The sequence below is a fragment of the Colias eurytheme genome, chromosome 21 (genome assembly GCF_061535395.1).
Source record: "Colias eurytheme isolate Ceu_HAF_F1 chromosome 21, ilColEury1 Martin Lab GWU primary, whole genome shotgun sequence".
Classification (NCBI taxonomy): domain Eukaryota; kingdom Metazoa; phylum Arthropoda; class Insecta; order Lepidoptera; family Pieridae; genus Colias; species Colias eurytheme.
Window position 1 is genome coordinate 5,915,681 of NC_143000.1, and position 27,444 is coordinate 5,943,124.

General features: G+C 32.6%; 2 protein-coding genes across 3 annotated transcripts in view; one reads left to right on the forward strand and one right to left on the reverse strand.

Annotated features, from left to right (window-relative positions):
- LOC149899164 (uncharacterized) overlaps nucleotides 1–4,135 on the forward strand; it is a 28,813-nt gene extending 24,678 nt beyond the window's left edge. The window contains exons 6-8 of the mRNA XM_090114113.1: nucleotides 365–559; nucleotides 1,950–2,071; nucleotides 2,796–4,135. Coding sequence (XP_089970239.1) covers nucleotides 365–559; nucleotides 1,950–2,071; nucleotides 2,796–3,034 — 556 coding nt within the window. The 3' untranslated portion in view covers nucleotides 3,035–4,135. The remainder of the gene's footprint in view (nucleotides 1–364; nucleotides 560–1,949; nucleotides 2,072–2,795) is intronic.
- A 2,364-nt stretch (nucleotides 4,136–6,499) lies between these two features.
- LOC149899165 (uncharacterized) overlaps nucleotides 6,500–27,444 on the reverse strand; it is a 58,136-nt gene continuing 37,191 nt past the window's right edge. The window contains exons 3-7 of one of the 2 annotated variants that reach the window (XM_090114096.1): nucleotides 26,291–26,482; nucleotides 25,742–25,923; nucleotides 14,677–14,936; nucleotides 13,577–13,801; nucleotides 6,500–8,461 (exon numbers count right to left, since the gene is read on the reverse strand). In XM_090114096.1, coding sequence (XP_089970222.1) covers nucleotides 7,329–8,461; nucleotides 13,577–13,801; nucleotides 14,677–14,936; nucleotides 25,742–25,923; nucleotides 26,291–26,455 — 1,965 coding nt within the window. In that variant the 5' untranslated portion in view covers nucleotides 26,456–26,482 and the 3' untranslated portion in view covers nucleotides 6,500–7,328. Of the gene's footprint in view, nucleotides 8,462–13,576; nucleotides 13,802–14,661; nucleotides 14,937–25,741; nucleotides 25,924–26,290; nucleotides 26,483–27,444 lie in introns of both variants that reach the window. The other variant, XM_090114095.1, reaches the window with a different exon arrangement.

Consider the following 27,444-nt stretch of genomic DNA (forward strand, 5'->3'; position numbering starts at 1 on the left):
TGATGAAATATTTATGAACTTAAATTATAATAATTTATAGACATTTTAGGAGCAATTATTATCATAAGACGTATCTGACGATAAAAGTTCTATTGATCATCAATCATGGTATTTTTCAATATGTACAAATTATTAACATTTTTTATATCAAATAGTCTAGCAGTCATCATTGATAATAATCATAAATACGATTGTATCTATTTATTTTTAATTCCGTTTAATTAATGTGAAATGTGAGTTCAGCAATTGCATAGCTAATAATAGTGACCAAACCTACCATAATAATTAAACACAAGCTCAGATAATATAATATTATACTAGTACAAGTATTCAAGTATTATAACTACATTATTTACATTTTCAGAGAGGTATACGAAGGCGACTATAGCTATTGCTCTTGCGACTCCGAGAGTTGTGACGAAAGCAATAAATGCTACTGCAACGGACCACGGGCGGTACAATCGTCACAAAGTATGGAGTACTTGCAAAACCCGTCACAGAGAACGTATTCTGATAAACTGAAGCGGGCCTTTGATCACGATGGGAAACCGAGGACCAGGTGATTATTTCTTTATTGACTTCATTTTGTGGCAGAAGCCTTGTTTTAAGTCAGATCCCTCCGAACAATAGTTTATTTTGTATTGTTTTGTGTATTGTTGCTTAAAGACCACTTCTTTTCCTTATTATAGATTTGCTTTGCTTGCTGACGTCACCAACTATTGTTTTTATATATATGTATATATATCTCTCTTTTTTTGCGTTTGTACTATTTAGTATGTGTATGTATATGTATTCTATTTATATAATAATATGTATGTATATGTTTATTACAAAGCATATGTATGTATATATATGTATTTCATTTATTTGTATTATTATGTAGTAGTATGTATTTATGTAGTAGGTATCTTTGATACTTACATAATTTTATTTATTTATTATTATTGTTTTTTTTTCTTCTTTTTGCACTATCCCATTAACTTCATACATTTCCTTTCCATCAGGTTGCCTGGTAGAGATTGCTGCTTAGCAATAAGGCCGCCTCTTGTACAAACTATGTCTTTCTTATGTATTAATGGTATTTTTGTCATATTTTAGTTTGTGCAATAAAGAGTTATAAATAAATAAATAAAATAAATATTTTGCTAGCTGTTATTTAGCTTAAAGATTTCGTAAATTATGTTTTGTGGAAGAAGAATAAACATACTACTTACTCCGTATAAATTCGATCTATAAAAGATTAGTTTTGCTAGTTTTTGTGTGAAATTCAAACTTCTAAATTATCTCTCTAAAATAAATAGTACGTTAATGGATCACCTAGTGGGTTCTATCCTCTGTGGAGAATAACAATAAAAAACTCTACAAGGTACCAAAGGTTCATGTAGCATAAAATCTAAAACATACCTATGTCAAAAATATATCTGCCACCTGGAATAAATAACATAAACCAACACGCTAGGATATACATGAGAGGTTTACCGAAGCTTTGCCAGCTTTTTCATTCGAATGTAGGTAGGCTCAAAAAACTGCACAGATATTCCCACTCTTTTGGCATTTATACACGTTACGATCTACCTTTCACCCTAACCTTATAGGTGGACCTTTCAGATATATACCATAGCGTGTGTGGCAGCCTTAAGACACTATATTTTCATGTTTGATGTCTTCCCTTTTTTGGTAAAATGTGTAGCCTCTTTCTTAAAAATGAAATGTACATAAAACTATATTATTAGATAATACTAATAATACTATAAAAAGACGTGTGGCACTCGGGGACTGCCGCGGTAAAGCTATTGCATGCTATGCCTTCAAGCCACACCTCCGCGCCCGTCGGAGTGGGGAGCGTGAGGTTTTTCCGTTACGGAATTTCTCGATTCGGTCCCGCGCTCAAGGCAAGCTATGCAAGCTTAATAATATTTATATTTTAATACAAATAATTAATTCCACAGATCTGTAGCAAGTCGTCGTCGTGAAGAGCGTCGTCGTGCTCGCAGTACCGACAGTGTGGCGCTGGACTATGAGCTGCTGTTACAGAATAAAACTAGAGCTAGTAATATGCAGCGGCTTACAGGTAATATACAATCATTACTTTAAAACAAAAAAAAAACATTTATCATTGAAATTAATATTAGAAAAAAAGTGACATATATTTCTTAATATATATATAAATCTCGTGTCACAATGTTTGTCCTCAATGGACTCCTAAACCACATAACCGATTATAATAAAATTCGCACACCATGTGCAGTTCGGTCCAACTTGAGAGATAGGATAGTTTAAACATGTAGGTACCACGGGCGAAGCCCGGGCGGACCACTAGTATAATGATATATTTATAAGCCCGTGCAGGGTTGTTGATGCACTCCAAAATGCATGCGAATAAAGTTATTTGAAAATCAGTGCTATAAAGCATGATTGTCAGCGACTTTGGATGTTTCACATATGAAGCGATCTTTCGAAACTACATCCAGATTAATTAATTTCAAACGTTTGGTAATTTATATTCAGAGTAATTTTTAGAGATAAATTTCATACTTAAATAATATCATTAAAATTTAAATCTATTCTTTTATCAAAAGCTCTCTGGTATTTTTTACTGCTTACAATCACAAACTCGAGAGATTGAATTTTCCTATACTTATTTATTAATATTAGCATATCCTATTTCATAATTTCATTATGTTTCATATATTATAATAATAATTTAGGAATAAATTATATTATAAATATAAATAAATAATATTATAAATATGTGTGTGTATAATAATTATTCTAATAACATTAAATCCTTTCAGTTCGCAGCACAGGCGCGGGTTCCCACGACGCACTAAGCGTAAAAAAGTCCGCAGAAATGGCGGCATTATTCGCAGATGTTCGACTCTCTCAACGTACTGACGTTCGTTCCCTTGCTCAGGGGCGAAGGGCTAGGCCTCCGCTCTTACCCCCATCTAGTGTTCCCCTCTCTAGAATGTTCGAACATAGGCCTTTGAGTCGGAACGCGTGTTTGGAAGATACGCTGGGATATTTCCCTTGAGAATTGAACGTTTTGCTTTTGAGAGCGTCAGATTTTTTTGCTTTTTGAATACTTAAATTAATTTACAAAAGCAATTACGAATAATTAAAAATATTAAAGGTTTATAATCTTATCTTAAATCTTATGACCTAAAAGTTCATTTCAAATTTACAATGAATGTTAAGGAAGTCCTACATGGTTACAAAAGTAATAAAAATTGTATGAGTGCTAAATGAAAGTTTTAAAATTAACATTTTTTGGGTTTATGTAATAGACATGGTATAAATTAAAGTGATGGATCACCCTGACGGTCTCAAGAAACGAACGAATTGTATATAAAAATATAATAACAGTCATAATTTTGCAGAAACTATGAAACACGTAATAAACCTTTCTAAAATTTGTAATTTATAGTATGTTTTAATATTTATTCTTACAAAATATATGATGCACTTATTGCAAAATCTCATACATCTATGTAGAAAGACTGAATACATTAGAAAATGTACCACTTTAGTATTCAGCTAATATTATTGTATATGACTTGCGTATCTCAATCAATATACCACCTTATTTACATGATAAGGACAATAATTAGGTATAAAGGCTAATTTATCTATGTATGTAGTTATTTATTCAGTAAAATAACGTTTATTATACATAGGTTAACTGTTGAGTCAAATGTAACTTAAGGATTGATAAGTCAATTTTTAGATATTTTTTTGGTTATTTATTGGGATTTAAAATGGGGAAACAAAATTGTAAAACCATATTTAATTATGATATTTTCAAAAATTGGTAAAACATTTTTATTTTCTTGTTTGTAATTGTATACAAATTCTTAGGAATTGCTTCAATCGACACTAAAGCCATTTTAGTATTACTACTAAAATATAGGATCCGCAATATGATTATGTTCCGATGTATTGTTTGTAAGTGTAAATATATATTAAGTATCTTTTATACATTTATATGGTTTTATTCTAATTTAGTATTGGTTTATACCTGTGCAATAAAATTTGTGCAATACAATAAAATTGTAATATGCTAAAGAAATGTTACTGCGTGTGCAATATCGAATGATCTGAAATATATTTTGTTAATAAACTACTTATTTAATAACACTGTTTTATTATTTACCCGATTATATTTATAATTCCACATATCTATGCTACTGATATTATAATTTATAACAGCGAGTTTTTATGGATGAAAGGACGTTTCATGCTAAACCAGCAACTTTCATGACATTTGGTAAATAGATTATATGCGATGCCCCGGCATGACAAAAGACGTGGGTTCGAATCCCACCTCGTGATAATATCTTTCCTATTCTTTAAAAAGTATAGGCATTTGAATGCAAAAAATCTAAATATTAAACGTATTATCAGTCTGGATTTGAATCTAGGCTATGTTTCAGTCGAGTACGATGCGAGTGAAGCCTGAAGTGTTGTTGAAAAGTTTTACATAATATTTTAAAAGTCAGTATAAATAAAAATATATGTATACCGAATATAAAATTTGGTATTTCTACTTTTTAAAATAATTTTCAACGTTATCTGCGTCATTAAGCCTACATATACGCACACAAATTTAAACAAAATTGCGAGTAAAATCTCCAAAAAATTAAACGCCTGTTAAAAAATGTAACGTTTATTTGCATGCTATGAGATATGCCCGGAAGGGAAGTTACAACATCGTATGTTTTTCTTTACAAATTCAGTCTCCGAGGTGCATTTAAATGAGTTTTACTCGATGTACAGATTTTTTATCTACAATCCAATACATACACACAAATAAGCGGTTGGATAAACAAAAAATGAATTATACTACGTTTTTAAAAACGATTTTATGAACTAAGCCTACATACCAAGATTAAGATACAATGCAAGTTAAGTCGAGAAATCTCAAAGGTTAAAAAAGTATGCAGGAATCTTAAATTTTTCTATATGCAAAGTGCAAACGTTCTTAGTTACAAAGCTAATACATTTAAACTTTGACCCGCAACAGAAAGTCTTATTTGACTGTCTACAGCCAGTGCCAAGGTTATTGCTTTGATGTAAATAATTTCGTCTTTATAAACGGCATCGTCCGACCGAGAAATCAGAATCAGAAATTATTGTTTGTTTTTGTTTGCGCTGCTACAGTGCAGTCGCATACTAGACTTTATACAAGTAAGGGCTGATTTTTCAATCCTCGGTTAAAACTTATTCGTCGAATAATGTATAGAACTACCATTTTAAAAACGTATTTTAATTGCCCGTATTTGACAGTTTACGTGACATTTTAATATTATCGTGTAATAATTTATTAAATAAATAAATAAATAAATAAAATTCATTTATTTCAGGCCACATAGCCCATATAGTATTAGTAACATCATAACCTAGTGTTAGTATTACAAATTACAATTATCTATTAATTACATACATTTATTCCTACAGCCTAATTTACAAAGCCAATGTTTGCTAATAACATTATCCAAATAGTTTAATACCTTTAAAACAATATTTGTACTTTTACTTATCCGATCTCTAATAGAAAAAATCTTTTTTCTCATTATCGCATAAAAGTCATTTACCCTATATAATGTAAACATCAAGGAGGCACTACAGTAACGCGGCAGACCCATAAACATCCTAAATGCGTTGTTATATTGAACTCTTAGAATGTTTATGGTCCTACGCGTATAATTAACCCAGAGGTTGCTCGAATAAAAAGACTGACAATACGAGGTAAAAAGAAGCTTTTTAACATTTTTACTGCACTGCTTAAATCTTCTTATAATCATGTTAGATCGTACAGCTAAACCTCGCCTTTCTCTCTCTATGTCAGCTTCGTCGCTTAGAGTACTGGTGACAAAGTGACCTAGATATTTAAAATTTTCTACAATTGCTAGTTTCGTTCCGTTCAAATAAATAGGTGGGATGTTATCGGGACCCTTTCCTGAGCGAAATACCAAGACATTACTTTTCTTCTCATTGTACAATAACCCGTGTTCGCTAGCAAAATTTTGACATATATCTACCAGTACTCTAAGACCCTTGATCGAGGGGCTAAGGAGCACCATGTCGTCCGCGTAACTTATGTTATTGACATTAAACCCGCCGATATGACAGCCGACATGGGCTGAACTCAGCTCCTCGATCAGTGCGTTGACATAAAGATTGAATAGGATCGGAGAAGTCAGTCCGCCCTGTCTTACACCACAGTTCAATATGTATGTATCTGAATATGAACGCTGCCACTTTACAACATTCTTTTGGTGCTGATACCAATATTTCAAGATACGAATAATACTATGAGGTACACCCGCGTTAAACATTTTGTAATAATTTATTGGACGGATAAGTTTTAACCAAGCATTGAAAAATCGGCCCTAAATAGATATTGATATATAACTGACTACTACTACTTCTACTACTGCTACTCCTTTTTATTACTATTTAAGGGATATTTAAAGGAAGAAATAAAAAAAAAATGCTGTAATTTTTTACCATTTATTTAATATATTTGTAACAAATATATGCTTTACAATGAATGTTGATCCTAAAAGGGCTTCCCTTGTAAATAATATTTTAATAAAGGTACAGTTCTCTTTAAATCTATGTTATATTTGATTTAAGTATATAATTTATATTTACAAGTATGTCTGTGACCATATTTTGAGTATTTATAAAAGAGCACATATTTTGTTGACTAATTATTCCACTTTTAAGATATTATTATACATAAATAGGAAGAATAATTCCTATTCAATATTATTAAGGTAAAAATAGTATAAAAAACCTTTGTTATAAAAAATGTTATAAATACATTAAATCATAATCATTTAAAAAATGGTAACAAACTTTATTATACGTCTATTTTTACTGATAATAAAAATAGGATCTAGTACATTTTTTTCACTCTTCATTAGATCTAAGCGAATGAGAGCGAATTTAAATTACCTTTATGGTCTTTTCTCTGATAGTTGAATCTTTATGAGACATTTAATGTGACTAAAAATGGAATAATCAGTTTAACAACATTGTTTATGTGCATTATACAACGAGAAGATATATAAATGGTTTCGTCTGTTACATAAAATAATAATTTTTAAAAGACTAGGTATAAACATGATCGAAATCTTAAACAACGTATAGTTTAATCTCATACATACATCTATATGAACGTCTCTCATTAAAATGTGATGACAAACTAGAAATAACAATAACGCTCTATACATATAATATACCCATAATAATTTGTGATTACCAAGTTTATTAATGCAGGTATCTTTACAATAACGCTCAGACTATCTATTATGGCATTTTCAATACGGTCTGACGGTTCCGAGGCGACCCCTGGATATCGGTTCCGCGTAACTGTGGCGGAACTTCGTCGGCTGTCTCTCAGCGAGGTCGCGGAAGTCTCTGTAGTCCCTTTCGTAGAACCTATCCCGGTCTCCCTCCGCGTAGGATTGTCTCTGCTCGTCGAGCAAACGGGAACGGCTGAACGCTCTCTGCCTGTCGTTCCAGTCCCGTCTCCGTTCTTCCACTACCGGCTCGATGATTTCATCTTCATCCACGTGGCGGTCCACTTCCCTTCTGTCGCGCTCGCGATATCTGTCATAGTCCTCTCTGAGCGGTTTCGGCTCGATTCTGTTCAAATAGTCTTCTGTGCCGTACTCGTACCGCTTGAGGTCGTCGCGCTTTCTGCCGACTCGCGGGAGTCTTTCAATCTCGCGGTGTCCCAAGTCAGCGCCGAGATCTCTCACTCTGTCCTCTTTACGTCTCTCTGGCTCTCGGTGTGAACGCTCCGCGTCGCGGTGCGGACGCTCCGGTTCCCGCCGAGAGCTCACTTCCCTGTGACGCTCCGGCCGCTCGTCCCGTCGTTCTTCCTCAGGAGAAGAAGTCGAGCGACTGTTCCTCGCCTCTAGCATGCTCCGCCTCATGGCCATGTGCGCCTCGAGCTCCCTGTTGAATCTCTCCCGTTCCAAGTTCTTGAATTTCTCCTTGGCGACGTTGAATCTCTCTTTCGGTGACGCTTCTGCTAGTTTTAGACTGCCCTCGCTGGCTCCTCGCTGAAGTTTGCCGAAGCGGCGATCTTCGACTCTATCTATACTTCTGTTTGAAGGTTTGGTGTCTGGGACGTATCGCCGTCTGTAGTTAGGTGTGTCGTCGGCATATTTGTCAGGTTTTTCTTTGTTGACGCGCTCGAGAGATTCGTGTCTAAATCGCCGCTCGAAGGTGGCTTCCCGGAAGGGGGCTAGCGAGTCTCTGAACTGGTCGGCGAAGTCGTCGTTGTAAGCGGGAGTCCTGTCATAGTTGCGCGGGGAGAGGGTGCGGCGCGGGGGTGAGGCGCGGCGGGGGGAGGGGGCGCGGCGGGGAGAGGGGGCGCGGCGAGGCGGGGACGCTTCGAAGGCTTCGTGCATCATGTACGCGGTGCTCTCTGCCCAGTCTTCCTCTGAAAAGGATAAAGAACAAATTAATTATAGATAATAAACTCATCAAACTCTACAATCTATATGCCAATACGGAATTTGGATATAATGGTTTAAATATTTGATTGGCAAATTAAGAACTGCCTTGTTGAAAAGGTCATGGGCTGATATTTTATAAAGAGGATATCGTATTTATTTAGATTATTTTACGTTAATGTTCCAAATTATCCTTATCCAATTAAACCAGTTATGTATGATCGTGAATCAGCAAGATCAATACGACTTAAATTCGCCGTGACATTGTAATAATGAAGGACTACGGAAACCAGAATAAACATGACCGTGGCAAATTTGGTTTCAATAAAAAACGCAAAATATTATTTGCATCTGCCACTTACGAGACACAAGTTGGCCTTATTGCCGAACGAGAACAAATAATAACTGCCCATTATCATCGACAGACTTCGCATAATTTCTGCTCTAGAAGCCTACTTCGTAATGTATAATATATGCGTGACACCTGCAAACTGCGGCATTGTCTGTCACTTTTACTAACGGGACCGAATATCATCTTCGACCAGAACAAGTTTTACTCATTTCTAAAATCCGGATTGACATAGAAAGAACCTGTTGTACGTGCCGCTATTTTGACATTATCAGGCATCTCGGCTAAAGCATACGAGATTCAGGTTTCACTTATTAATTTCCTTTTTTCATTGTTGAACTTGTGAGAATGGAATAATCAGCTTTTGCTTTTTACTCAATTATTGTTAATTATTGCTGGTGTTTATGATTTACTGGCAGTGGGTTAATTAATCTATTATTGTAGAGTGCTCCGTAAAAATAACAGAAGACTTACTTAGTGGAAACTCAAGGTTGTTTTAGTTGAATAAAAAGTTTGACGTTGGTTCTTATAATGCTACATGTGAACGTATAAAAATAAGTGTGCATTAAGAGCACATAATGCATTTTAAATTAAAAATCAGTTCACGTTAGCAGTGACCCCGCCGGTTGTCTCCCTCGTGTTATGTTTTACGCTAGTCAACGTGAGAGGTGCTTTAAATAGCATACTTAATTCGATCGTGATTAACTCGTGAGGTTAACCAAACTTAACTGTAAGTCGTGTTTTATATTTAAGTATGGGTGAAGGAGTACAGGTAAAAATGTTTCACGTTTATTTTTGCTCATTTTACTTTTACCGTACTCTTTGAATAAATGGTATCAAGTGCTTTTGATGTGCTCATGTAGACGTGGAACGTATTAATTTAAAACTAAATTTAACGGGAATGAGATCAAAATTGTAATATTGAATATTAACTTCGAAAAATTAAAATAAGATATTTAATGAAATAAATAGTACCTAGATAGTTATTCAGGGCATGTGTTAGTAAGAACATCACATGAAAAATACAAGCATGGATAATCACTGTAATAGTAAATTTTATAACTAATAGCACCAATCAGTCATTCGTATGTTAAACTTTTGGTTTGATTGATAAATACTTGGTTCTAATTGATTGATTAGCACCACACACGTCGGGAAACCTTCGTATTAATTATAAATGTTTAGAAAGTATACGTACTACACTTGTTTGCCTCGTCTTTGTTCATACCACAGATAAATAATTATTCCATTACGAGTGGTGACGTCATTTACTATTCTTACTATTATCTGCAAACACGCGCCGTTATTTTTTTTTATGTTATAAAAGTGAAACGAATTCTGTATTTATGTTTATTATGGACAAACCAATGGGCCAAATGAAATAAAAAGTAACATGGAATACGGATATACTTTTAAGACTATGATATACAGTAGAACCTCTATAAGTCGAATACCAAGGGAGACGCCAAAAAATTCGAGTTATAGAGTTTTCAACTTATGGAGGATTTTGAACAGTCAGTGTCAGGACACCAATCAAGCAAACACGTGTTTACGTGAGTCAAATACTCCTAAAATGTTTTCTAAGAAACAATAGTGTACTTACATTGTCGGCACGTTCTTAAAGTCGGTAATTTATTTTTGTTCAAACAATAAAGGTGATAAATTCCTAATGATCAAGTTGTAAAGGTTGTAAAATAAAAAAAACGTTGCTATGTTCGACATACAGAGGTCAAATTTAATTTTTCGAGTTATAGAGTACAAATATGTACCAAAATGGCTTAGAGGGACTCGGTGATTATTTCGACTAACAGAGGGTAGAGATTTCAAGTAATGGAGGTTTTGGTGTTTGAAGGGAAGGGAACAAAACATTTTTTCGAGATTTGGAGGTTTTTGACTTATCGAGGTTCGACTTAACGGGGTTCTACTGTACTATAAAGTTACACATAAGTTGACTGTTGATGACGATATGAAAACATTGACCTTTGGCAAATATCGTCGAAATTTATTATGTCTAAAATAATTATAAACTATGGTAAAATGTAAATATGTATATTTTTCTCCTGACTTACAATTTGACACAGAGTCGTGAGTGTAAGAGAATTATACAATTTATAAGTACATTTTGAAAGAATGAGGAATTTATGCGTGCAATGTTCAGCGAGACGGAATGAAGGTAAGCTGGTGTTCTTGAACCATTTGAGAAGTGAGAGATTGTGATGTATTATGTTAAAGGCTTTGTATTTATTTCTATTAAAACTATAATTATTCTACTATACCTACTAATAACTCCTTATATTTTTTCAATCTTTCAGTAAAGTAGTGCTGTAGTAGTTTCACTAGTGTGTGTAGTAGTGTAGTATATTTACATCATAGTAGGTAATAATAAAAGTTATATGTACGGCTGTATCAGAATTTTTATGTGCTAGTCTAATTAGAGATGGCTTTTAAGTTTTGATGAAGTATTTTATAATATTTTATTACTACAAAGTAACACTTATAGGCTTTTGATTACGATCGAATATGAAGAAATCGAGTATTAAATTTGTTGGGTATAACTTGTTATTTTTTACAAAATATAATAGCACTTAATTTAATTTTATGTATCTCAAATGACGTGGTGAGCAGGTGTAAATGTTTCAGAGGCTCCAAAGGGTACACAATTTTTTCCTAGTATCGATAAAAAAATGTAATCCAAATTCCAGAAGTTACCAATCCATACTAATATTATAAATGCGAAAGTAACTCTGTCTGTCTGTCTGTTACTCAATCACGCCTAAACTACTGAACCAATTTTCATGAAATTTGGTATGGTGATATTTTGATACCCGAGAAAGGACATAGGATAGGTTTTATCCCGGAAATCCTACGGGAACAGGTTTTTCTAAGAAAACGCGGGCGGAAAGCTAGTACACTATATTTTTACATTACAACCTATGATACAACTTTGTGATTACATGTATGTTTTAATTATATACCTACCTACAGTGTTTGAAGTTGAAATAATAAATGTACTATCGATATCAAATCAAAACTTATAGAGACAGATTTTAAACGAATAATATTTTGTTTTTGTTTCAGTATCGCAGGCGCCAAACATGAGCGCTTGCTGGTGTGATAATAATATACTTTCTATTTAAAGTGGCAAAATAACATCGTGTACTAAATTTCATAGCATAATGCAACCGTTCTGTAATACCCTATTGAAACGTGATAACTTAATTACATACGACGCTCGAACAATTGAAGTCCTGGGTACAAGACATTGCTTCAAAGCAATATTCCTATGCAGAAAATGTCAAAATGTTAGCAATAATTAAGTATTTTTCTATGTAAGTACATAGTTAACTTTATAATAACCTTCCCGAATTTATTTTTCATATTTAATTTTAAAACTACGTGTGAAATACGTGTATAAGTATACATATTTATAATATGTATCAGCCATCAGGGGCCTTAGACAAAGTAACAATTAAAAAACGATAACGAAGTTAGAAAAGGAAAAATGTATGGGATTGACATTAGATAGACCACGTGATCTAACGCGGCGTATGTCAATCCCATACATTTTTGCCTTTTCTAACTTCGTTATCGTTTTTCAATTGTTACTTTGTCTAAGGCCCCTGGTTTCTATAACACAAGCGAAAGCTTAGTATGGGATCAGATCGTGCTGTGTGTGACAATTGTCCTGAAATATTTATTTATTAAGTACTTAAATACCGAGAAAATCGTCTAAATCCTTATTCTAAGTTTACATATAATTATAATAGTAATATATGGAAATTAAGCATGAATACATAAGAAAAGTATGGTCAGAGTAATAATATTGGAATGCATAAATGGATGATTGGAAGGTGAGCCTTGTAGAGTCGTGATAATGTTGAGCAATCTATGTATTAAGATGCTGATTTTCTACCCATTGACCACCGAGCGGCCCGATCGGGCCGAGACACAATAGATTTTCTATTGTGTCTGTGATCCGAGGACTGACGGATTAATCTTTGAGAAGCGAAGTTGCATGTTATTATTAGAAGTAAACACGATATTACGAACTATTGCGTAAAAAATAGTAGTAAGCATGAAAAACTCGTCACAGTTAAAAAACAAAATAATGTTATTAACTGCGTCATTTTAAAAAACTTTAAAATAAATCGATAAAAAAAAAATTAAAACAACAGTCGAAAATATCCATGCGCAGTAAAAAAATATTAAAAACAACTGTGTTTATGTAAATCATGATATTTAAACTAATTACATACAATTACTTGTACAACGTAAGTGGATAAACGTAAACAGCGACTGGTCACGAATGATGACGTTATATTATAGCGATGGCTAAAAATATTTCCTGCAGAATGCTATCATCACATTCTGTAGATTTGTACTGTAAGGACTTTATAACTAAAACTTAATCTTGATGTTCGGATTATTCCTTGTCATTTGTGAAACTTTCGGTTGATGACTAAAAAAGAGTACTAATTGCCTACCTATCTCTTGTTAAGCTATGATCATCTACCGAGAACAAATTCATTACTGCAATAAGGTGGTGTGTGTATAATTCAAGTGTATCGAGTTTTCGTGATCTTTACTTAAATATATGTTTAATGAAGAAGGTACTAAGTATTCTGCTTATATACCTATATTTTTCTTTGAGTAGTCGGCACGTGGGATATCATTAAATATTTCCTCCATATTATTTATTGCTACACAACTATTTTGTTCAGTGTTCTAGAACTTATACTCAAAAGGAACTTACCACTAGTACTATGATTATCATGTGGTCTATATTCATTCCGCTCTGGCGATGGGGCCAGATCGCTTCCAATTCCGGAACTACCACCAGATGACTCCAGTTTACGTCTTGCGTTCACACCAACTATGTTCTGGTTCAAGCAACGACGGGTGTCGATGTTGTTTAGGTTTCCCTTCTGTCTGTGGACTGTGTCGTAGTCCCGTGGTGGTAGGAGGATCGGGCTTTTACCTATAAGAGGGGAATGTTATGTTATAATATTTGGCAACTGTAAAAGGGACTTTCGGGTAATATGAATAATTTTAATCCAGAGATGGAAGAAGATTTGGGCTTTATATGTGAAAATTATGTTAAGTAAAATAATTATAGAATAATTGGGGAATTTGCCTGCATGTTGCAACAGCTAAAATAACTTTGGGTTGTTTAATTTGTTTATTGATTTTAGGAAAATTGTTTGATGATATTTATTAGGTATCTACGTTAATATTAAGAGACTGTCATATAATAAATCGGTAAAATTATCTACACCAAGCACCGTGCATAATATTAGCCACTAACCACATTGTAAATTAAATTACTAACTACAGACATCTATTTTGGTACAATAAACATATAATAATAATATAAGTAAGATAATATAAGTAAGTATAGATTTGTATCTGTGTTCAAAAGTGTTATTATAGTCGTAGTGTGGTATTTTATTTTAGTTTATATTGATTTGAATTTAATATTTTAATAAATAAACTTTGAAAGAAGTAAAGTAATATATTATCTTGTTTAAATCTTTCACTATTGCTTCTTTACAAATAACTGTTAGTTTAATTTTTCACAGAGGCTAGTATGTGAAACAGATTAATACAAGTTTCTTAAGCACTTTATTAATAAAAAAATTACTGATATCAAAGTCCTGATTTTTTAAGCTGTGTATTGAGGTGCATGTTTTACAAAATAATATTATACAATATACATATAATTATACATAACATGTATACCAACTGGACTGCAACAAAAAGCACACATAAATAAAATACATACCAAGTGCACACTAGCTCTACGAAGCAAGCTACTGAAAATTAAAAAAATTGACTGACCTAATCCCTTTTTACCTGTAGACAACTTTTGCTTCAACTCTGCTGCCAGACTGTCGTACAGATTGGCTACATTTCTGTCTTCATTGCTTCCAGAATCCGATTCTCTAGAAACTTCGCTGCCCAGACTGGAGTCTGGCGGCTTCTTACTGCTCGGCAAGGCACCCCTCATTTGAAGTTTTCTCTCAATGTCTGCAAATTTCTTCTGATTTTCCGGTCGTTCGATTAATGCCAGCAAATGGGTGTATAGCATTTCCGCGGTATGGTCAGAGTCGCATCTGAAAGGAAATGAATAGATTCATTTGTGTATAAAGTTACTATAAACGCTAATGGTGGTCACGAACAGGATGTGTAAAAATAATTTGTATATGGAAAGCTGTTCTTCGAGTATATTTGTGCATAATTCTAATTATATGATTATTGGTTCATTACATTAATGATTTCTCCTATAAAATTCATATGTTAGGGATCAGGCCATAATCCACCACGTTTCCTCACGTTTTCCTTCATCGTTAATAGCATAACTTATTCTTCTATAATCAACGCCAAATAGCATCCAAAATTCCTAAGTACAATCCTACCTCTCACCCCAACGCTCTACCGAAGCGCGCACTAAAAACTGCAATCACGATCCCCAGTTACACATGTTCTAAGGCCCTTGCAAATTAGGTTATTACTGCACCATATAAGGACGCACCGTCACACGAGTGACCGAGCCACTTGCAAGATTCCTTACTAAATCCGGCTCAATCAGTTCTAACCGTTTTATGAAAACGTGTCACATGGACATAATGGTGAACTGTTAAATTATAATCAAGAAATTAATTCCTGTATTCAGATTGTACTTGTATATGATGAATTTCTTGTCATTGCTCTTTTATGGGAACGTTCATAAGTTTGCCTCAGATTGTTTGGTAGGTTTTTTTGATCATGCCTTAGGAGTTCGATCAAAAGAAAGTTTACCTTTTATATCAAAAGTAATGTTAAAAATATGCATTGCTTCATTCCTTATTAAAACCTATGATTTTCCTCAACACATTTCGTTTTGATACGTTTCTACATTACAATATTTTGGCTACCATAATTATGATGTCAATCAGTTAGCAAAAACATTCCTTAATCTAAGATTAATGGTCGTTGACCATCGTTACGCATACAATTTGTAAATGATGTATAATTTAATTTAATGAAGTCGTGAATTTCTTCTAATGCTAGTCGACAATGAGAATAAACATTTACATCTCATGGTTTAAAGCGGTGATTATAAGCAAAAAAAAAATACTTAAAACGAAACCGAAAGCTCTTCCGAAATACGGTAGTGTATAACGAAGATGTAAAAAGTCAACAATACCATAAACATGAACATTTACTCCCTAATTACATTAAATAGTTCCTACATATATCTCATATTTTTAGGAAAGTAACTATATTCAATCAATCATAACTTCGACTCAAAGATTAATGTTCTAACCAATTACGTCCATACTAATAATTGACCTAGGCTTTAATTGCGGGCCACGTTTTCTTTAACCATAATAATTAATTTGCAGCTACGCATAAAATTCAAATTACCAAAACCGTATCAAATCGTATCTTGTACCGCGTGCTCAAGTATTGTGCAGTCAAATAGCTGTGTAATGTCAAAGTTGACTTTACAAGGCCTGCTTTGTCACAACATTCATCACACCTTACTTCATTGATCGACAGCTGAATTAACGAACATTGAATGAATAAACACGTGTTAAATAATTATGTGGTTATTAAATAGACAAATTTATCATAGTAAAGCATAAACTTATGTTAAATGGATTGGTTGTCGAAACCTAAACATTTCAATCACCGGTGTATTGCAATACAATTTACATCTGACTGTATAAATAAGTTGAAATTTCCTTTCCCTAAAATAATAGAATGAATAATTGTATGCATTCTGTTAATTAATTGCACAATGCCTAATTTACACGAATGCAAATAATACTTACAGTAAAAAAACGTTTGAGGTAGGTACTTATTTTTCGACAACCTTCAAATACGACAAATTATATCACTATAACGAGTTATCTGGAACTTTTAAATTCACGTTCCAAGCGGAGCAAAAGAATTTCGCAATAAATTCAATGAACCGTATAAAAGTATCTATTAGTATAGTGACTTTTAAAGAGGATGTTGCAACACCAAGAAACGTACACATGGGCGGGTCACATACGAAATACCATTAATACATTCTTACATTGAGCACAGATAATATAATAAATATACTATACCAGTATAAATAAGTAAATAAATATTTCAGGACAATTTTCACACACGGCACGATCTGATCCCATACTAAGCTTTCGCTTGTGTTAGGGAAATCAGATGGCTGAAAAACATACAATTTTAAATTTATTCAAAATTGTATGTTTTTCAGCCATCTTAAGTTTATTTAAAATTGTATGTTTTTCAGCCTTTAAGTATAGATAATTAACACCCAGATAAGGAGCAAACATCTATGTTCATCACACAAATATTTGCCCCGGGTGGGAATCGAACCCACGACCTCTAGCTTGGAAGGAAGGCCAATACCAACCAAGCCAACCCGTCAGTCAAGTATATTGAGTAATATAATCAACAATGTAATATGCGTAACTATTGTTGTACAGATCTGAATCTGTCTCCTTCTGGGCCCTTGGCCACCCACTAATACATTATTAGACAGCCCCTATTATTACGCTTATTACTTATGAAATTTATATGAAGTAATATTGTCAGCACATTAAAGTATATCTTGGTTAATAAATATGGTAAAATATACGGATTGAATGTATTGTTGATCTTTTGAAATAAGAAACTGCCTCTGTATTCAAATTGATGCACCTATTTGTTAACATGAAGAATATAAACTGTTTAGTTTAATACTTTTTGGATTAAGGTTTGTATGGTACCTCCAAACATTAAATAACCTAATGTCTCTAATTTTATTAATATTATTATCTAACAAAGCACTCACACAATTTTATTAAATTATTTATATAAAATATGAAGGATTTTTTTTCAGAATAAGTAAATGTTATGAATATAGTTATCACTTATTATAGGTATTATTTTATTTAAACCACAGTAATTATTTTCTAAAAATACCTAATAAGGTACAATAATTTACAAATAAAAATAAATCCACAATAACCATACGTTAAAATTATAATTTGCATATATTAGAGAACTCCCTAGTGTTTATCTCGCATGCGATGGTAATTAGCAATTATCGTAAATACGCATACCTACATTGGATAAATACATGAATCGTACGGGTAATGTATGATCGCGTTTTATGTACCTACATGTTCATTGAACGTGTTGGTGTGGAAATCGAATAATTTATGATTATTTATAATTTTTAATCATGCTATTCTTGTCCTACTAATATTATAAATGCGAAAGTTTGTGAGGATGTGTATGTGTGAATTTGTTACTCTTTCACGCAAATACTGCTGAACAGATTACAATGAAATTTAGCACACATATAAACCTAAACAACATGGATGTAACATGGTGACATGGATTAACACATAGGATAGGTTTTATCCCGGAAATCCCACGGAAACGAGAACTATGCGGGTTTTTCTTTGAAAACGCGGGCGAAGACGCGCGCGGAAAGCTAGTTGTTAATGTGAGAGTTATTTTAGCGTGGATATATAAACTTGTAGGTTTATATACCTACGATATATTTGAATATTGAACCAACCAAGTAATTAAATTTGTATGATGAGAATAGGCCTTTAAATAAAGTTAAAATGAAGCTCATCTGATAATTATTGTAGTATCAAAATGCTAAATTATGTTGTTCAACCTCAACTTAAGCTTTATGAAATAACTTGAATATATATTTTAAAACCAATTTAAGCACTCACATTTATATTATTTGCGTGTTGGTAATTGAGCTCTATAATAACATGAAAAAACTTGTCAGAATTATTATTTTTATAAAAAATAAGTTGTTATGGCGACATTTATTCAAGGTGTTTTATATAACTTAGTTTAATAGTAGTGTTGATAAGGTCGTCTTGACTAATGCAGAAAAAACTACAAGGTAAGTTTCTTGTATGAACTAACATAACATACCTATAATAAATAGCTATACAAGAAAAATACACTGAAACGAAAAGAGCTTTTGCGCAGTTTACATTTATGTAGCGCTTTTTCTTATAATTTATGTAGATAGAGCAAGAGGATTCCTAACTAATTTAAAACATTAAATTCTTTTAACAAGAGAATTGACAAAAATATTTCACAAACATTTTCTCTCAAACTAGCGAAACGAAAGAAAAAACTTACGAAAGCTTCATTATTGCTAAATATAATAACGCGTTGTTAAGATACACATGATGTACAAGTACTAGAATATTCATTAATGTATTTAATTTTGTTTTCCGAAAACAAATACATAAAGACAAATAGAAAAATAAACATAAAAAAATATTTATGAAACTCACCATTGTATCACACACAACCATACTACATATATGCAACTATATTAATAAATAATAAAACCAAATTTGATTCTCCAAGTGCATTATTAATTGACACAAAACTTGTTTAGATAATAGTAACATTATTAGCAATTAGGTGAACAATTTAGCAAATCCTGTTTCATTAAACTAATGTCAAGGTCTGTGTTATATGTTTTCGTATATAAAACCACTAAGATAAAAAAGACATTGAAATTCCACTGATGATCTGTCTACTATGATATTTGAGTTTTGTTATTTTATTCGTATATACGTATTAAGTTTATTTCCCTAACATGTTTTTATGGACCAGCATTTTATTGTTTTAATGATCATCTATCCTCTTCTGTTTCTATTTGTTTGAGTCTGAGAGAGAATATTTGAACTTTTCAATCTTTTATTTATTGTTAATTTTGTTGTAATTTTATTGTAGGTACCTATCCCATTTGGGTGTCACACTTCACTGTGTCACGTTATTACTGCATGGACGAGAAATGAGGAAAGTGTCAAAATTTTGACCTCAATCGATGCAGAATTTTTTTCGTTTTTAAGAAGTGCCAAACCAACTTAACATTTAACACTAGTTATTACTAAATATTATTACTAAATAGTGAGAGATTCAGAAGGATCTAGAATAATAATAATTAAGATGCGATTTTGACACAGTCAACCCAAGTCGTACCCTTGCGCAAAAATGCTGACAAAACACAAACGCCAAAGTGTCAAAACACATTTCACTTCATGGTCCGTCACCACCCATTCAATCTCGATATTTTCAACATCTTATTTTCGTGCCGTAAAGTTTTTTTCATCGAAAAACCGGCGGGGCGCGATCAGTGAAAGTTTACATTTTTATAACTTATAATACAATCATTATTAAAAAACCTGTCATAAAGAATACTTCGCACTCGAAACGGATTTGAGGAATTTGTAAATTCTTCTCCATTTCTCGACTAGTTTTGGTGATTAGCGAAAGTTGAAGCAATTTGTTTGTCGAAGTATTGAAAAGGAAGGAAAGTGATGGTTTATGGACGATTTGAATAATGGACGTTTTTATTATATTTAAAACAAAATTGTTATATTTTTACCATTCATAGAAATATCCTAGGATATTGTATAAGACGAAGACGGAAAGACGACAGACGAAAATTTCACATCAGTAATCAGTATTACGTAATTTCTATACATACTAATATTATTAAGCTAAAGCTACCAAACAAACTTGTTTGGTTGCCAAAACACTGCAAATCTGGAGACAAAATTTAAAAGTTACTTTGTATATTATGAATAAATTGGATAGCCGATTTATTCATAACATCAAGCCTTTTTCTCAAATAAATTCATATTCATTTGAGTGCCTCATGGCTAAATATTTATAATAAATATTTCATCTTCCCATTAGAATGTTCAACTATAAAATGTATATTTTATCTACCACACAGAATTTGAACGAAGTAGCACACATAAAAAAATAGTAAAAGAAATAAACTGTTATTTTCCCGCAGAATTTTTAATCAGCAAAGAAAACAAAAATGTAGGAAACTAAAGTATCAACAATCGACCATTAAAGGAACACACGTTTTTCACGAGGTCACCGCGTTCACCTCTGCGCTACAAACTTCTATATAAACACACCTCATAATTAGAAAGCTAACTAGTTTGTGTTTGTATCTAAAATATAAATAAGCGAGATAATGTCCATCTTGACAGCTAAGCAATGGACAGAGGTACTAAGTGCTAACGTCATTCGTTTAGAGCTTTTCAATTGTTAATTATTTGAGTAAACTGAAATTTTCCTATGTTTTACGTTATGTTTTGTATATTGTTATATATTTAAATGTTATATTTGCTCGTGCTTTAGTACAATACTACTTATTCGTGGTGAGGAACACGTTTATTAAATGAAAAAGAAAAATAAAAACACGTGAGTTCTTAATTACAATGGAAAAGATAAATTTAAGTATGTATAATTTAAATAAAATGATATAGCAATTTTTATACTGCTTTTTATATGTAACTATGCTTTTTTGTTAAACCACAATGCAATTTTAAATATATTTGTTAAAAACAAAAGTTCTATAGCAATAGATTTATTTGTCCTCCATCCTACCTTATTGAGGACTATTTTCACTTGAACTTTACAGGCCTCAGATGATATCTCGACTAAATCACGATGTCAAACTAGGTTACAGATCGAACCTTCGCTTTACACGAAATACTACTGTGAAATATTTGACAGTCGATTAGCATAATAAACACGTTTTATATGGTTATGATGGATATTGGAAACTTAATTCAGTTAATTTCATACAGTATTTCAACTAAATTTATTTTACTGCGAAAATATGTCTTGTCTAATAAATATTAAATAAACACGTTTTATAGGGTGTCCCACTGTTGGTATACTAAGCTCAAAGGAGCTTATAGTTTTGCATACGCTGAGTACGTAAAAAATACTTATAAAATTCCAGACGCAGTTTTTTTTTCAAATAGATGAATTGTTAAAACTCTATAATATGTGTACACCCATAACAAGCAACTCTTGTTGTAAAGTTTTGATACCAGCACGTGATTATGTTTTCATAGAAAAAATGCTCACATATTAGCGAAGCGGTATTTGCCGGCTGCGCGAAGCTAGAGGAGTAATTTTAGTCCCTTCGCGCTTAGTATACCAATAGTGAGACACCCTGTATAGTTATGATGGATATTGGAAACTTAAATAAGATAATTTCATAAAGTTGTCAACTAAATTAATTTCATTGCAAAAATATGCCTTTTCTAAAATATATTAGAATAGATTTATGAACGTTTCAATTACTGGTAAAGAAATAAAATCTAGATGCGCGTGAAAGGCTAATTGAATTCTAATTTAAATTACAAGTTTACTAACCTTCCCTTATTTAATCTGTTTCTCTTATTTTAACGATCCAAACTGAACGAGGTTATAACGTAATAATTTGAAACATTATTCATAAAACATCGATATCCAAACCAGGCCATACAACCAATTATTAGAAGTATTGTATAATGAAGCATAATCACATAAGTGCAGAATTTCCGATGGCAAGGGAAATCAGATCGCGAGATTGTACAAATTCAAACGCAGCCAATACAAATTAGAAATCGGTCAATTATTTTCATTTACTCCATGTAAGAGTATGGGCTATATTTACGAGATTGCTGCTTTTGAAAATGATGAGAAAGTTTAAATTTATAACACTGGTGTTGGAAATATTTCAAACTAACTAGCCATGTCGCTCACTTCGCTTTATGTTTTGATATCTAAGTTATTTGGTTTAATTAAACAGAATTAGCCAATCGATCATGTTTGTGTTTAGGTATTTTCATTTGTGCGAAATGAATCTTTTTATTATAAATTTGAGAGATACTTAACTGTTGGGTCAGAACATTCCTAATTTCTTGTAATTCTTATCCTATTATCCCATATATAGATTTATTATACAATATCTCCATATTTCTCCTCATTTCATCTCATTTCATTAAATACCATAGAACCAGAAGGACAGGATTACAATTTTCAATTTACAATCGCAACATAATTTTTGCTTTCTACCCGACTCTTGCGGTCATTGCTACCATAGTATAAATTACTGAACAGGTATGGGCAGGAGTAATATCTAAATAGTTTCAAACTAGCTTCTAATCTGATCCTTCGACTAGTTTCACCGAGGTCAGCGTTAATAACTGAAGAATTCTAGTGTCCATCACATAGGAAGTAAACTCTTTACTATTTCAGAAGCTACTACAAATAATACTTAATTTGGTAAGCTTCGGTTTACTAAAATAAAATAAAAGTTGTCATTCGTAAAGAGGTCGGTTTTTCTTTTTCATTCTTGTTTTTATGTTATGAATGCCAAGGGAAAATTCTAAATAATATGCGTAATAAGAACATGTCTGAAAAAATTTCCTTCGTCCCAAATATACTGCATACAAATTGTGTGTTTTTAATTAGGTGCCAACAAGGTAATCAGTCAGATTATAATTTTTATGGCTGGCTATCCGTTATCTCTCACGTTGGATAGGAAATAATAATTACTATATTCATGACAGTCTTTTATACTAAGAAACATATAGGTAATTATTATTTTATTATAATAATAAACTTAAATTGTAACATTATTTTAAGCAAAAACTCGGAAGACACGTCACCTTAAAAATATTTCACCTGTGCAATATTCATAAAAAACAAAGGTCAACGTTGTAGAAATCGATTCACAAAAATGCTTTTATTATTTTAAAATTAGCGCTATATTCAATACAATAGTCTTCATCAATTTAGTTTAATGTCACACGTCATACAAGATTGCGAAGGTGCCTCATTCCAACAGGTATGTAAGGTGTGAAATAGCCACGGGAGAATGAACTTTAAACTCTATTACCTAAGAGCAGATGTACTGTAACATATTTTTGACCTTCGAGGTGAAGATGGGCCGCTACTTGCGCCATCGCATTGAATACGGTAAATGTCAGATAAATGCATTTAGTATTGTTTTTCCACGTTTGTAGGTAAAGGGCAAGTGTTTGGGTAACATTTGCTTGCTAATTATATTGTTAAGGAGGCAAGGAATTTCGAGGCAATTAGAATTTATTAAGGGTATTTTTAGGCAAAGATGACCTTAGAAAATAAATATCACGTATTAGATTTTCCGAGTAATGTATGTGGATGAGTGAAAGAAGTAAAATAACAACTTTTATATAGGTAACAATTGTAATTTTTATTCATGCAGTTATTGTTATTCAAAAATTGAAAACTATATTTTAGCGCTCTATATTTAAGAGCTCTATATTTTATCTAGAGAATAGCGTTTTGGATTCTATGGATTGTACCTACTTTACCATGGGTTCATACGTTTACCTACTTCTTATATGTATAAAAAACTACATTTCAAACAAGATTCGCAAAGAAAGGGACAATCTCAAAATTGAATAGAGGGCAATTACCTACTTTTTATACCATACTACGTCACAATCGAGTTTGTTATTTAATCATAGTAATCAATACATTGATTATACAACGCTTTAAGAGGCGAGTTATAAAATATAGGTTGTTGAACCTAGGCCGATGTTACATGGTTTGCTTTAGGTCAATATTATGTAATCATACCTTCATATGAGAGATTCATTACCATAATTATATATTCTATAACTTAACAAACAAAATTACGCGATATTTATCTTTTTTGGGTAAAGATATCGGCAATTTGATGCAGAAAATGACCTTTGTGTTAAGGACAAAAGAGACCTTTGTGTTAATTATTATTGTTGGAAAGAATTTGCGAATGTTTAAAGTCATACTTTAATGTAAAATAGATGTAATTTCAACAGATATAGAAATAATAATAATCATTAAATCATCTCGTCAAATGTAGAGTCATAGTAGAAACAGCGAAATCGATTTAAATATTGTTATTGCGTCGTATAAGCAAAAGTATGCGTATATTGTAACACAAGAGAGCTTTTAACTGACCAACAAAAGTCTAAAGTTGAATAATATATAAATTTCATTTTTTAAATTAATAATAATTGATTCCTATTTGCGCATATTAAAATATCATATTCAAAGCTAGAGGTTACCAATATTGATAATCCATTGTATTCTTCGCATATTACTGAAGATCGAACAAAGGTCGTGTTCACAACAAATGTCAAAGCTGACTCAATATTTTTAACACTTCAATGACGTACGGCTTACGAAATAATCCTTAAAACTTTTTTTTTTTTAACATTCCACACAAAGAAATGTCAAAGTAAATACCACCTACTTTTCCGAGATTAATTTTATTTTCGTTTATAAGTACATAGCTTTTTATTATTCCTTTTAATTTATGTTTCTCTTCAAGATCAAAAGTTATCGTATTTACAACGATCATCTATAACTGCATTATTTCATATAAAAAGCACATAACTCATTTCATTTGCAAATAAAAACAGATATTAATAGAGCCGATCTCATGTAATGTAAATAGAAACAGAAATGGATAGCAATGATCATCAAGACGACTTTTTATTGTCTTTTCAATTTCCTGTCCATTCACTGGGAAATATAATCACTTATGTGTATACCATGGGTTTGTATTCACATGCATTGCGGACAAGCTTTATTGCAATATCGAATAATGCCCTTTGTGAGACATTACGTAGTATGTACTGGTTCTTGTGATATAAACAATGTACGGGTTTTATTGTAGCTTTGTGTATATAAAGTATTTTAAAACTAGACGTTTTTAATGCTGTCGCATCTTTTTCTATGAAAAGATAATATGCATTGGCAATCTAGATATTTTTTTTTTTTTTTTTTTTTTATTCATAACAGAGCAGGCATTTGACCGCGATCCCGCCTGGTGGTAAGCGTGGATGCGGTCGATCGCAAATGATGCCTGTCCTGAAAAAGCCTATTCACTCTGGTTTTAAACAATTCCAGAATAAGATAAGAAATATGTAAAGATAATTACTAAATATTTTAACATTACGGACGTGGCAGTGGTACCAAATATATGTAACAGTTTGGAAATACAATACAATTATTCAAAATCGAACGAACGTTGTCTATGCAATAAAGCTCTACCCACACGTACCGGTAAGCATGCACATGCACAGGGCAGCCGGTGATGGGGTTGTAGAGCAGCAGCACGCACGCCACCACGTCGCCTTGCACCACCGCGCTCGTGATCGAGCCGTGCGGGATGAAGTGCTTGATCGTCTGCTGCTTGCCCTTGCTCGTCACATTCTGGATGATCTTCAGACCTTTGTGTGACACCTGCAGAGGAATATTTGATGTTACAGAAGTTAAAAAGAGCGTGTGTACCGAGCACACATGTCAGAAGTGAAACTTCTTTTGCAAGATTCAAAGATACCAAAATCGTCGACTTACTTCATGATGTGACGGTATTACCATGACGCGACCTTGAAATTTTAATCTCAACGAGCTTAGAGAAGTTCCATTTTAAAAGTTACAAAATATATAGAACATACATTTAATAATTTACGTAAACAAACACGATACATTAAAAGCTTATTCGGTATTGTCATAAATCACGTATAACAAAAAGTGCATAAAATACCTGCTAAGGTGGGTGCAACAGCACAGTAAAAACACAATTTATTTCCAAAAATATCTTACTTACCTGTAAGGTGACCTTGAAAGGTTCCAAATCCCTTGCCCTCTCTTCTAGTATGCGTATCGCAGGTAACGCGAACTCCTCCCCGCGCAGACCGCGCGACTCCTGCGCACCGAGGAACCACACGTAGTACGACGCTTTCTTTATGTCCTTCTTGAGTCGTAGCGCCATTTTGACCGTTATGTCATTGTTGGCCACCTGCAAAAGGAGGTTTTGTTAATATTTGGTGTTACTTGGTCGGAATGTGGGTATTTTAATTGATCAGAAAGATACGGCGAAATCTTTTCTAATACATGTTTCATAGAGAAGATAATTGAAAAAGTTAGCAGATTTGTATTCATAGATTATACCAACTTCAAGATTACTTATTGGATAACTTTCAACTTTCATTTATCCGTAAACAATTAACGTCTGTATTCGCTCTAATCATCGAGGAATTTCATCAAAAACAAGAATGTGCCGTATTGATATTCCACGTTGCTTTCATACCGATTGAATCTATGTTTGCATGCCATATTAGGTTGTTAACAACCAGCCCACGCGTTGTGATCAAATTTGCCTCTAACTAGCTGGCCGGTATACAAATCGTTTGTAAATATTGCCCACAGTTGCAAAATAAGGGCGTCTGTGCATATTTTATATACATTTGTTATTAAGAATTCTCTCACGCGTCTATTACCACATCTGTTCACAGACCTTGACTTATTTTCTTAATTGGCCGAGGAGAATTAACACTTGAAAACCGCTAATTTTGACATTAATTCAATGCGATGTTAATCCGCTTAATTATGTTTCCTAATGCCGGTTATTTAAGTTAACTATATCTTCGCATTGTAGGCGTTATGTAGATTTTATTGCGTGAAACTGCCGGTAATATTTGTTTATGTAAACATCGGTTAAACATAGTTATCCACTTAAAATTTATCGAAATAGACGCTGAATCGGTTTGATAATCTTATATAATTTAAAATTGAACGCTTACTTGTTTCCGTAATATTATAGTGTGTTCTTCTGTTATGTCTCATATAAATTTACGAATAACAATTTGTGAAATTAAATTTATTATTGAACATGGAATAGCACAATACAAGTTTATTCAATCCGCAAAGCTTTCAAAACTCCTGTTATAAAATTATCGGTTAGTTAAGTTACATAACCGA